Consider the following 14208-nt stretch of genomic DNA (forward strand, 5'->3'; position numbering starts at 1 on the left):
CCCCCTCCCACCCATCCCTGGTGATCACTAATAAACTTTGGTCTCTATATGCTGCCTAGTCAGGATATTTCACATAAGTCGTTCATACAATATTTGTCCTTTTGTGTCTGACTTACGCCACTGAACATGTTTTCAAGGTTCACCCAAATTATAGCATATATCAGAACTTCATTGTCATTAGGGCTGAATAATACTCCATTGAATGTGTATAACACATTTTATCTGTTCATCTATTGATGGACACCTGGATTGTTTCCACCTTTTGGCTATTATGAATAATACTACAATAAACATTAGTATACAAGTATCCTTTTTTGTCCCTGCTTTTAAGTCTTTTGGGAATATACCGAGGAGTAGAATTGCTGGGTCATGTGGTAATTCTATGTTCAATTTTTTGAGGAACTGTCAAATTGTTTTCCACAGTGACTGTACCATTTTACATTCCCTTGGAATTTTTGGCCCCATCCATATTTATTTATAATTTGTTTTGGCTAAACTAACTCAAATTTATTCAAGTCCTGGTGGCTAGAAAAAAGTGACAAAAGCTAGCTAGAAGGAAACTAGATAGGGGTTTATGTGATAAGGCAGTCTTGGAAGAAATGCCATCACTCTGACCCAAGGCCATGTGGTCAGAGTGTTCCCTAACCCAGGTAGAGATGATGGTTCTCACTGTACACTCTGGGGCTCATCTTTAAAGGCCCTTTGTTTCTTTGAAAACACACATTCAGTCCTACCATGGTCTCCTCCTGTTTTAGAGTTTTGTGTGACAGAGAGGGTGGCCTGCTGTTAGTTTGGGCCCCTTTGCAGCTTTATCAGACCTAGAGGAAAGTGGTGTGAGAAGAAAGGGACTGGAGGCTCCGGAAGCCAGGCAAGTTCCTTGGAGGAGGAGGAAGTACTTCCCCTAGTAGACATGTACCCCTTTTTCTCACCACTGCTCACGCAAGAATTGCAGTAATCATTCTCAGATGTTCATAGGTTCAAAACTGGATGTGCAAGCATACTTATGGGAAAAGTTTATATGCATAGGAAAGACAAGGACAAGAAGGATATACACAAAATTGTTACCAGGCATCCATTCTGGAAGATGATGGCTGAATTTTACTTTGTTCCTAGTGCACCGCAATTTTCAAAGTTTCTGCAATTGAACACACTACTCCTGTGGTCAGAAAACATAGGAATAATCACAATCATAGTTCCCTACACGTACATGGCTCTTTACGTTTTTCACCTAGCTTGTATGTTATCTCATTTGATCTTTTTAATAGCCCTTGATAGGAGCTAAAGAGATAGTTTGAATGCCATTTTAGAAAAAAGAAAACCGATCCCCAAGGGACTAAAGAATGTGCCCAAGGTCACATGCCCAGACCTTCTCACTCCTTGTCCAGTGCTCCTTCCACTAGACCTCCCTGCTTTTCCTCAATGTTAGAATCACCAGAGACAGAAGTCATCCTCATTATCAACTGTGACAAGCCCATGTTGGCCATTGTTCAGGATCTGGACCCCAGTGTCATGGCAGCCACATACCTAAATCACCTGAGACCAAAGGATTAATTCATTCATTTTCACTTCAGTGAGACAAAAAGCAATCACCCAGAGAAATCACTAGTTTCTACTCAAAGCAAACAATGCCCCAAGGTATGTGCTCTTCTTCTGAGGATACAAACCCAACAGATCAGTGTATGGGTGGGACCTCCGGGCTGGACATCTGAAGACTTGAGTCCCATTCTCTCTTTTCCATTGCCTTGTCTTGGGATCTCCAGCAAGTTTTTTTGTTTTTTGTTTTTTTTTTTAATTTTACTGTGTTTTAGGTGAAAGTGTACAGTGCGAATTAGTTTCTCATTCAAAAATTTATACACAAATTATTTTGCGACATTGGTTGCTATCCCTGCAATGTGTCAGCACTCTCCGCCTTTCCCTGTCCACCCCTGATTCTCTGTGTCCATTCGTCCCATTTTTCTGTCCCTTTCTGCCTTCTCATCTTTGCTTTTGGGCAGGCATTGCCCATTTGGTCCCGTACACTTGATTGAACTAAGAAACGCATTCCTCATGTGTGTTATTGTTTGTTTTATAGGCCTGTCTAATGTTTGGCTGAAATGTGGACTTCAGGAGTGGCTTCAGTTCTGAGTTAGCAGGGTGTCCAGGGACCATAGTCTTGGGGGTTCCTCCAGTCTCTGTCAGACCAGTAAGTCTGGTCTTTTTTTTTTTGTGAACTTGAATTTTGTTCTACATTTTTCTTCCGCTCTGTCTGGGACCCTCTACTGTGATTCCTGTTAGAACAGTTAGAGCAGTTAGTGATGGTAGCTGGGCACTATGTAGTTTTTCTGTGCTCACACCGGTGTCCAGCAAGTTCTTGACTATTCCTGAGCTTCCTGTCAAATGAACCTGCGGATACTTGGTCCTAAACATGTATATATGACAGCATTAGACCCTCATCTATTGCTGGTGGGAACGCAAAACGGTTACAGCTGCTGTGGAAAACAGTTTGGTGGTTCCTCAAAAAGTTAAACGTAGAATTACCATATGACCCAGAAATCCCAATATACCCAAAAGAATTGAAAGCAGGAACACAAGCAGAAATTTGTACACAAATGTTCACTGTAGCACTGCTCACAATAGCCAAAACGGTAGAAACAACTGAAATACCTGTTAACAGATGAATGGATAAACAAAATATGGTATGTACATACAATGGAGTATTACACAGCCCTAAAGAAAAATGAAGTCCTGATACATGCTACAACATGGATAGCTGAACCTTGCAAACATGCTAAGGGAAATAAACCAGTCACTAAAAATGACAAATATTGTATGACCTTATTTATATGAAATAAGCTAATATATAGAAACCAAAGCTTATTAGTGGTTACCAGGGGTGGGGCAGTCATTGCTTAGGGGGCGCTGAGTTTCTGTTAATGGTGGTGGAATAATTTGGAAATGGATAATGGTGATGGTTGCACAACATGATGCCACTGAACTGTACATGTAAAAAATGGTTGAATTGGCAAATGTTTTGTTATGTATATTGTTATCACAGTAAAACAATTTAAAGTATATGGTATTATGTCCCCACATGACATCAACTACATGCTCCATTTCATCCTTTTGCCACCCATGACCCCTTGAGTAAAAACCAGCTCCATGCATGTGATGGGACCACCTTCCGGCTCATGCAGCCTTGCGTTCATGAGGAACAGCAGTGGTGCCCAGGGCTGGGGTCGGTCCTGTGTGTGCAATGACTCTACCAGCCTCACGCAGCCATCTTCTGTTGTTTCCACAGTTACCACTCAAGACACTCCGGTGAGAAGATGGATGAAGCCAAGTTCCTGTGAGCCCCCAGGGGTTCCACATCACAGGAAGGGCACACCACCTCACTCAAGTTGTATTTTAGTTGACATACACGCTCTGCGTGGAGCATTTATTTATTGTAAATAGGTGGTTTGCACAGGCTTTAAATCAGTATCATAGTCAACTTTTATTTGCATAATTTAAAAAGAAAAACAAAAATAACTTTTCTCCATTTTTTAAAATGCACCCTGGCATTCATCTGTCAGTACATAGAGCCCTGTCCCCACCTCATAGCGTCCATTCCATGACTGTGCATTATATGTGCGGGCTGGCCCTCCCAAGATCCTGAAGCATTTTTAGAAGAGTCTTTCATTTCCGGGTATTCGCTAAACCATGGTATCCACAGTGGTTTCTTATTGGCATGGTTTTATATTCTCAGCAACTGCAAAGTCAAACCAAATAATGCCTTATAACTGATGCAGCTCAGAGAAAGTCATGTTTCCCCCACACCCGATGACGCTGCCACGCAGCCTCCAACGAACGAGACATCACGTCTCGCTCCTGTTTCATAGTACAGGGATTTTTTGCTGCCTAGTGTAAATATAACACAAAATAAAGGCAAGAGGGGCCCAGGCCCCTCCAATGCCGACCCCAGGGTCCCTTTTGTAACCGAATAATCCTACAAGTAGCCAAGGCTTTTACTGTTTACAGTCCCCTTGTGCCCAAGCCTCCGTGACTTTCCTCTTGTCCCCTCTGAGCTCCCAGCCCTGTCCCGGTAGCCAGGGTGAGGTGGGCTTTATGATATTTCATTATTTTCCCTGCAGGCTAGAAACATAAGCAACTGATAGTAAATTACTAATCTATCTCAGAGGTCTCTTTTCTTTCTGAGTGCAGGATCTGCATGGAAAATATAATGTGAAAAAGTGAAGACTGAAACGTGCAGTGAAATAGCTCCCTCAAATATCTGGTGCCCCACCCCCATGTAGGAAACCTGGAAGTACCCATTAGGCAAACCGTAGCTCCATTCTAAGCTAAAGGAGCAGGGAACTGGGGAATCGGTCTGGCAGCTTCCCCGTTCCTTGTGGCAGGCAGCTCTTCTGTGGGGAAAGATGTGTCTGAGGCCAGCCCACCCCTGAATATGGGAGGGGGCAAGATGGGCTCTGACTTCTCTCACACCTTTTTCTTGAGCTGACAAGGCAATGGAGGGGTGTTTTTGCTTGCCGCCTGGCCCCCGGCATGCTCCCCCACCCTGGGACAGAGGAAGGAGAGAAGACTAGAAGGGCACAGATTGATCGATCCCTGGGTTGCGCTCAAAATAGCTACAGATTAAAGGAAATCAGGGACAGGAGAGGAGAGAGGAGCAGTGAAAAAAAAAATAAGTTTGCACTAGAACAACTCACACCTTAAAGATACCACGCCCCGACCAAGCCAGCCAGAAAAGGTAGACATTTAGGCAGGTTTTGGCAAACACCACTGTAGAAACCTAGCTATTGTGTCTGGCTTCCTACACCATTGTTATGCTTTCTCTGCATTCTCACTCCAGGTAGAAGCTATGGAGCAAGGTTAAGTTCCCTTCACTAGGGAATAAATCATGCCAAGTTGTAACAGCAAAATCAATGGACAAACTTTTGTAGGTCATCAGTTCTGGGCATAGCTGATTTGTTTTATTTGTTCTGGAAAGTTTCCAAAAGGTCAGAATTTCTTCATTAGTATCCACTCCGCCTCCCTCCCAGTTGGATAACATAATTATATAAGTTTTAATTATCATGATTAAGAAGGCCCTAGACAAAGGCAATTCCACCTTCAGAGTAGACTGCCTGCCCTGATGAGGTGCTTATACTTTCATGTTCCTCACTGCTGGGATGGAAATTAAAAAGAACACTGTTCAAGGACAGAGGAAGGAAAGAGCAGAAACCAAAAATCACAATGAGGGAGAAATCTCAGGAATCCGGCATCACATCTCTTCTAGAGAACTCACTGAACTCACAGCCCCTGGAGCTCACGTCCGCCACGCCGTTCCCCCTACAGTATTACAGTTTAGCCCCTTAACCATAAGCCCATATGTAGAGGCATTCAACCATCCTGCATATTTTCACTGACACTGCAGCCTGGGATGCCCCTCATGTCTCACGTGTACTTTATATTTATTGATGTTTATCTCTGCAGGTTCATTTCTTTGTACCTAATAAACTTTAATAAGTGGAAATGCTTCCGGCTGTTTCACTGTCAAACCCATCAGTGGGAACCAGTACCAGTCTAAGGTTAATCTTTTAAGGATGAGGGCTTCTAGGAATAGCAGAGCAGAAGGGATGTTTACACAGGACCCAGCACTGGCTATAACATAACTGTGTTAGCAATGAGGTCTTTGGTCTTAGAGCTGACCTTTCTGACTAAGCTACAGAATGTTTTCTGGGCCAGAACGCTCCCTAAGACAGAAGATGGTGAGACTTCATCTCATGTACTTTGGACATGCTATCAGAAGGGACCAGTCCCTGGAGAAGGACGTCATGCTTGGTAAAGTAGAGGGTCAGTGAAAAAGAGCCCCTCAACGAGATAGATTGACATGGTGGCTGCAACAATAGGCTCAAAGATAACAATTGTGAAGATGGCACAGGACCTAGCAGTGTTTCGTTCTGTGGCACATAGGGTCACTATGAATAGAAATCCACTCGACGGCACCTAACAAACAACAACAATCTTGTGGGTATTTGAAAAAACTTATCAAGGAGGGGAAAAAACTTCCTCAAATGCATTAAAAAAGTAGGTGATACTGTATTTATTTGGTTTTATTAATATAGAATGGGCAGAGAGTATTGTTTGTAAATTCCTCTAACCTATGTTAAAATGGAGTAACTTTCCACCTAAGGTGCACTTCAGCCTTTCCCAAATATTAGCAAATCCATCAAAACGGCCTCCCTTGTGAAGCAGCATCTCGGTCTCCATAATACTGTTTTCAGGTGCACTGTTTAGAACATGGTATATGGGAGATGAGGTTTATCTGCTAGGTGAGCAGGCTAAGGATTAGGACTTGGGAGGCAAACATGGACTTCAGTCTTAAAAGTGCCTCAGTTTCCTCAGCTGTGAAATGGGGACATAAATACGTGTGCACGTCGTTGTGAAGATTCAGTGACCTCACACGTACAAAGCCTAAGCCCTCAAGCAGGACACACAACAGACCCCCGTATCAGCATGCCCCACACTCTGGGGAACATGCCCCACACTAGGGAACAACCACTATGCTTATTACACGCCCAGTCACAAGTGGGCTCTGCTGGTGAGCTGCTCAGACCACACTCCATCAGCTCTGCTATTGGATAACAAGGAGAGAGCAGTAATTAAAATTCATAGCTGTTTCTGAAATAAATCTCATCTAGAAATTAATTTCATGTCTCATTACTACACGCTTTGCATCAAAAGTAAAGGGATGAATTGTTGTATCTGCTGTCTTACTGATGGAAGAGCAGATAAGCTCTTTAATGACCAAAAGGGCCAGTCCACATGGGGGAGAAAAGCAATGACCCAAGGTAATCAACAGAGTGGATGACAAGCTTCAAAGCCGTTGACTGTGGAGGTGGTGGAGTTGCTATATAATTTTAGGCACCCCTTGGGGAGTTAGGGTCCTTGTGTGGTACGAACTGTTAATGCACTCAGCTGCTAACTGAAAGGTTGGAGACTCAAGTCCACCCAGAGTCATCTCGGAAGAAAGACCGGGTGATCTACCTGGTCAGCCATTGAAAACCCGATGGAGCATAGTTCTACTCTGACACTCATGTGGTCACCGTGAGTTGGCTTTTTGTTTGTTCATTTGATTTTTGTGAAGTTAAGTGTGGAGGAGGTGGTGCCTACACAGATGAGGGGACCAACTTAACGGGAAGGGTTGCAGACTCCAGAAGCAAGTTCCAAATTCTCCGGCCACGCCCCGGGAGGCCGCACCACCCTCCATGAACCCGCTCTGTCACCTTGGAGCTTTGCAGGAGTGTATCATGTTTATGAAAAAGTTTGAAAGAGTTAGCAGGTCCTTGCTGTGTAAATAAAGTGCTTTTCCACTCTGACCTTGACAGAGGCAGGTCTCTTGTTGCAGGTGACTAAGTCCTATTTCCATGAAGAATACATTCAGTTGCATTTTGCCTGTCACAGCAGAGATGGAATCATGGAAGTGGTTTGGCATTTCTAATCACAAGGGTGGAAAGAGCTGGCTTTTTTCTTAAGTGGCAGCCTCTTCTGTTTGTGCGGCTGGCATAGCTTCAGAATATTCTTTGCATAAATGGCACCAGCCATTCAGATGATCTACACTTCTCATTCTAGAATGTTTTCTGTTTATTTTTTTAATTTATTGTGCTTTCAGTGAAAGTTCACACTTCAAGTTAGTTTCTCATACAAAAATTTATACACATATTGTTATGTGACCCTAGTTGCTCTCCCTATAATGTGACTGCACACTCCTCCTTTCCACCTCGGATTTCCTGTGTCTAATCAGCTCCTGTCCCTTTTTGCCTTCTCATCTCGCCTCCAGACAGGACCTGCCCATTTAGTCTCATGTATCTACTTGAACTAAGAAGCACACTCCTCACCAGCATCATTTTGTGTCTTATAGTCCAGTCTAATCTTTGTCTGAAGAATTGGCTTTGGGACTGGTTTTAGTTTTGGGCTAACAGAGAGTCCAGGGGCCACGTCTTTCAGGGTTTCTCCATTCTCAATCAGACCATTAAGTCTGGTCTTTTTACTAGAATTTGAGTTCTGCACCCCACTCTTCTCCTGCTCCGTCAGGGACTCTCTGTTGTGTTCCCTGTCGGGACGGTCATTGATGGCAGCCAGGTACCATCTAGTTCTTCTAGTCTCAGGCTGATGGAGTCTCTGGTTTCTGTTTATTTTTAAAGAGTGGATTTATCCACAGAAGGGTACAAAATTCAGGAAACTGCTGGACTGATTTTGACCAAGAGGGTTGAGTATTTGGGTTTCCTGAAGATTCCACTCAGAAAAACACCCCCCTTTTCATGTAATTTATATGTGTGACTGATACCCACATTTATTCATGAAACATAAGACAGAAGAAGCCACTGGACATTAATTTCAGCATTTTTTTAATTGTATTATGCTTGATGCGTTTAGACACAATTCCAAGGGCAAGCACTGGGTGGGAAAGTTATCTGGATTGTACAAAAGACTGTTAAGACGACATGGTCCATTCCCACTGCAGGAAACAAAGATTTCTTTTTTATTATTCCCTGCAAACAGCATTTCCCAACTAACACATTTAAATTCTGACAACATGATTGCGAACAGGTACATACCTGTTCCCACGAGAAACCTCCATAGAACATTTGGAGATATTTGGAGTCAATCAGATAAAGCACGTTTTGACACGCAACCATAGGAGGGGAGCTGGGTCTCTGGGCTGCGTGAAATGAAATGTGACGGCCATGTGGGTGCGACACGCCGCTCCTTCTCCCACTCCATACACAAACTGCCGGCTAGAAGGCTTTCCCTCCCTCCCTCCCTCCTCCATGTGCTTCCGCCCTAAAGCTGAAGGCTCAGTTGGAGACCTTTGCTGATAAAGGACAGATGGATCTTTAGTCAAGAATGCAGTTAGTGGACACACTGGCCCCACCTGGCTTCCCTCCTGGGCCAGCCAGTGCTATATAGCACCTGTTCCGTTTGTGGGATGACATCGTTAGTAAGCAAAGTAATTTGCCTGGTTGATAATTATTTTTTAAATCTAATGATTCACCCAATAGGAAAGGAACTTCACTGCTAAGATCTAATAGGCAGGCACCTGCTCTGTTAGACAGCCTGTAAGATAGGCTCCTTCAAATAATACTACTATGTCTTATGTTACTGATCACTAAAGAATCACCATAATTTTGGTTATATCCTTAGTCTACCTAAAGTTCCAAACCAACTCCAAGAAGGAAAAATTCCTACTTCTGCTCTTCTAATTTACTTTTACTGCTGCCTCCGCCCTCCTTACATTATGAGGGCTGTCTTTGCTCATGGGAAGCCCATCTACTAGACAAGACTGAACTAGCTTATGTTTGGTTGGGGCAGGGAGCATGCACAGGCATCCCCCCCCCGAATCTTAATAGATACACAAATGATATTCTATGATGCTATTTACATACTGTGACCTTAAACATTACTTTCTATATTTCATCTTGAATATTCATTTTCCTCACTTCCTTTAGAAAACCGATCCCCAGTCAAGAAATGAGCCATGTAATGAGAAGGATTAAAAAAAAAAGTCTGTTAGAGCATTTACAAATATCCTACCAACAACAGTCTGCTCAAAACCAACATATTTCAAGTGGTTAAGAGCTTGGCTGCTAACCAAAAGGTCGGCAGTTAGAATCCACCAGCAGCTCCTTGGAAACCCGATACGGCAATTCTACTCCGTCCTGTAGGGTCACTACGATTTGGAATAGACTCGACGACAATGGGTAATATAAGTGTACCAGAAGCTCCTCTGATCTCATTTCCACCCACCCACCCCAATACATGGAGAATCTGTCCCTTACTATCATTTGGTGTTTGACTCTACACAGGCTACCTACATGCTTGATGGGGGCGACTGTGCCCAGTCTCACTTCAGGCAGCCTATGCCAGGGAGGCCTGCCCTCTGGTGGTGAGACAAGGACACCACGATGGTGACATGCAACCAGTTGCAACTGAGTCGACTTTGATCTTGGTGACCCCGCTTATGTCAGAGTAGAACTGTGCTCCATAGGGTTTTCAGTGGCTGATTTTTAGGGAGCAGATCACCAGGCCTTTTTTCAGACACCATTTACAACACCCAGGGACTCCTGGTGATGTACAGCATTAGTCATAACAAGCTTCTCTTAGGATTGTTGGCTCTTCTCTGCAGTGCTTGACTAAGGTCTATGGCCCCTAACAGAAGTAGCTGTTGTATTGCCTACTGCACGGCTGGGCAGTGGTCTAAGGCTGGCGGGGTGATCTGTGACCTTTGTTTGGCTCACAGTAATGAAAGCAGGCCTCCCTGTAACTTATTCTTAATCGATTTCTTTTGATCAAACCCCAAATCACCTTTGGTGTCTCAGACATGTCAGATCCGATGACACGTTTCCAGGGATAAGGGAGAGTGAGACTGCATGGCGAGATGCATCGTCTTGCTTTCAGTAGCCACTGTACTGCAGCCTCATCCCCCATCTACTAGCAGACTTCGCAGGGGATGAAGTACCTAAGTCATCCTTGACCTCACCCTCCCGCTGACCAGCTCTCGTCAGATGCTCTCGGGATGGGCTCCACCTAGAGGAGCCGCCACTTTCATCGCCAGTGAAAGCCTAGGCCAGTGCTGCACAAACCTCTACAAGCTGCCGTCGCTGGTTACCATTAACCTTGTAAGCTGAGACATGCTTCCCAGCTCTCACCATCTGTAGTCAATGGTTTCATATACAGAATTTACAGAACTGCTGGGCAAGAAGCTCCTGGCACTCTTCTATCCCTGCTCTTAACGGGGAGATGGTAGAAAGACTGGTTCTAACAAAACCTCTGACGTTCAGTGTCCCCATCTGCACAATGAGAGGCCCGGTCCTTCCAGCTCTAGAGGCCTTCACTGAGGCTGAGGAGGAGTTATTAACTCTAAGTCACTTCGGAGGCTCCTGATACAATACTTCCATGTGGAAGTTCCTATCAAGAATGATGAGGCTGGTTAGGCCCAAAAGGTACAGGTGAAGCTGGGGGTAATTAAGCTGCTATTTTCCCACCAGCCGCTCTATTAACATATATTTCTGCTCACACTGCCCCCTTTCCATTGCATTCTGAGGGTTTCAGTAGATGGAGGGAAGCCCCCCCCCCCCCACACCCACCCACTTGGCTACCAGGCAGAAGGCAGCTCCTGGGTGTGGAGGAGTAAGGGGAAGGCCCAGGAGAAGTCAGCTGCTTCTTATACAGCTTTGTGGGATATCAGAGGCTGGGCAGGAAGGCAAGGGTTGGATTGTCACCCTGCAGTGAAGTGCTTCTACATCCATCTGCTGCCTTCTTGCCCTCTGTCTTCCCACCGCTAAGCCCATCTGGTCTTCCTCACACACTTTTCTATGCTCTGGTGGAAGTCAAATCCTTTATGTGAACACTATGCTGGAAACAAATCAGTTTAATTAAAGTCTCTCTGCTGAGATAATGTAGTGACTCCTCGGCTTCCAGCCACTTTAACGGCAACCTAAATAGTTAAGAGTTTCTCCTTTTCTTTCCCTCATTAGCTAAGAAATTTGCTGCTTTGTTGGGTGGAACTATCCCCTACGGCCATTTAATTAATCCTAGACTAGATCGTGGTAATTCAACCTGGAATCATTTCTGCACAAGGCCCTGTCCAAGTGGTGGGTGTGCCCCACCGGTGGGAGGGCAGCTGTGCCTTTGACTTGGGGAAGTCACCAGCATGGCTGCTTCTGCATCACCAAAGCGGGCAGTAAGTCCCAGCTAGCATGGAAGAACAGTTCTCTGCCCACCATAAGTAGCTCTGTAGGTCTGGCACACAAAAGCACAGGACATGGAAGACAGGTCCTTCAGGATCATGGAAACTGGGATCTAGCTGGGAGTGGACAGGAGCCCCCTTTGTCCTTTTCTCTTGGTTCTGTCCCTCAGAGGACTCATATGGAGACATTCTGCACTTCAGGCATGTACGTAGGTGAAGGGAACCCCAGGGAGGTCCTCCCTGGTCTATGCACACAAGAACCCTGGACCAGCGAAAAAATGCCTTTTAACTGGAAAAAAAAGCTGTGACTGAGAGAAAAAGTAAGACTTTAAAAGATTTTGCTTTTCCTGCAAACTCAGCACTGTGGTGACTAGATGTCTTTCAAGACTTGATGACCGCCAGTCCTCTTGTGAAAAGGCTAATGTGTCCACTGTCACTGGAATACAATAATAGCAGCTTAAAATCCACAATTAGTCATATGACCAAACAACAGGCAAATGGGGGTACATGTTCCATTGCAGAGGAAGGGGACAGACATTGCAGAAGAAGGGGGTGTTTTGAGATTCAAGGCAGAACACAACTTCACAGTTCAATTTGGCTTCAGAAAAGGAGACTACAACTTAACTTTCTCATTTTACTCAAACAGGAGAGTGGTTTGTCTTGCTGGTAATTTAGTAAGGTGGGAAGTTTTAAATAAGAAGGGGAAAGAGAATGCTTACTTCACTTAAAGAACTTAATCTCGGTATCAACACAGTCATAGAAAAGGTCCCCTACTTCGGCGGGGTCCAGAGGGTCAGAGCTGCTCAGGATTTCTTCCATAGCTTCCAGGCCTTGCTTCTCTAGTTCCAGCATGGTCTTCCTCAGCTTGTGACCTTGCTCCTGTGGAAGAACACAGCCACTTTACAGCTCAGCAGAGCAGCAGGCCAGGGAAAGAGGGGGTGGGAAGGAGATTGGGGAGGAAGGGGAGAAGTGGTGGGAAGGAGGAGAATTGCAATGGACATGAAAGCCTCCCCAGGGTCCTGCTGGCTTCCTGCCCACAGTGCTGTCCACCCCCTTCAATCTGTTTCCCACATCACTGTCACAGGGATCATTCTAGAATGCCAATGTGGTTACATCGCTGCCCTGCTCAGAATACTTGAACACCTCCCTACTGCCTGCAGGATAAAACCCAGACTCCTGAGTGGCATTCATACATACAAGGCTCTCGCTTGCCTCACCTCTTGCCATGGCCCTCCTTTCTCTTCAGCCAGAGGGAAGTGATTGCATTCCCACAACCCAAGATACTCTTTCTCACCACTGCACAGGCCACCCTGCTCTCTGCAGTACCGTTCTCTCCCTCAACACTTGCATGCACTCTTTAAGCTTCTTTGGAAAGCTTTTCCTGACCCCGACGCCAAGCCATTAGGGGCCCCTCTCTGGGCTCCCACAACACAAAGCCCTGACTTCTGCCATAGTCATTATCTTCCTGTCTTGTAGTAGTTTGCCTACTTGGCTGTGTCCCCCATAGACCGTGATCTCCTGGGACACGAGACCTAGGCTTATTTCCATTCTCCGATGACTGGGACGTAGGAGGCAGTCTCAGTAAATGTTTGCTGAATGAAAAGACAGATCGATGAGTAAACACATGCTACGTCTATCACCTATTCACTCTTTTTCTGAGGCAGTGAGATCTCTTCCAGTGGGAAACATTCTTCTACAGCGAGTAATCATGAAAAGTTCTCGTTTGCTCAATTAGTCCGAGAACTGCGAAGCTGCTTTCGCCACCTGTCCACCACTTCCTAAGGCTGCCTCAACTCAAACCAATGGTCATCTTTAATTTCAAATGGTCATCTTTAATTTTAAAAGACCCCCTTGGTCTCATCTCTTTGGAATTTTACGTAGACTAGCCCAGAATACATTGCTCTTTCTACCCCTGCCTTCTAATTGCCAAATATTCACAAAACCACACACCACAGGGTGACATTTTTAGTCTACTTGGGCTTACTGCCATCTGCCTACGAAAGCACTGTCAGGAACTAATTCTGACAGCCCCGGGGAAGCCAAGTTCAGGGCAGCAGCTGCACCGCTGGTTCCAGGGAAGCAACTGGCAAGGGACAGCTGTTAAATGCTCAATAACTATGTGACTTTCACACGTCAAAGTGGTCATTTCTGTGGAATAACAAAAGCAGGTTCTATGAAAACTAAGACATCTTCTCAGAGACACTTTCTGAATTCATTTGGATTTACTCCTGATGTTGCCCTTTTTACATCCTTTTTATACAGTCCACAATGCTGAATATAAGGAAATAAGCTCACTGAGTCCGTACAGAACATCTGGACCGATTTACCTAAAACGTGTCGCTTTTCTTCAGGGCGAATTGGACCTATTACAAATTGTTAAATGGATGCTTGAGGAAAGAGATGAGCTTCTGACAAGCATGTGACTTCCTCCTGCTTTCAGCAAAACATTGTTAGTACAGGCTTGGATTTTGTATGAAAGCCTGACTGCTGTGGACATATAT

General features: G+C 44.8%; 1 protein-coding gene across 2 annotated transcripts in view; it reads right to left on the reverse strand.

Moving 5' to 3' along the window:
* Positions 1 to 1762: 1762 nt before the first annotated feature.
* The window catches only part of SCRN1 (secernin 1), an 85371-nt gene continuing 72925 nt past the window's right edge, over positions 1763 to 14208 (reverse strand). For both annotated transcript variants that reach the window (XM_064290108.1, XM_003407033.4), the window contains one exon: positions 1763 to 12586. In XM_064290108.1, the coding sequence (XP_064146178.1) occupies positions 12428 to 12586 (159 nt within the window). In that variant the 3' untranslated portion in view covers positions 1763 to 12427. The remainder of the gene's footprint in view (positions 12587 to 14208) is intronic.

Source organism: Loxodonta africana, chromosome 8 (assembly GCF_030014295.1).
Source record: "Loxodonta africana isolate mLoxAfr1 chromosome 8, mLoxAfr1.hap2, whole genome shotgun sequence".
NCBI lineage: Eukaryota > Metazoa > Chordata > Mammalia > Proboscidea > Elephantidae > Loxodonta > Loxodonta africana.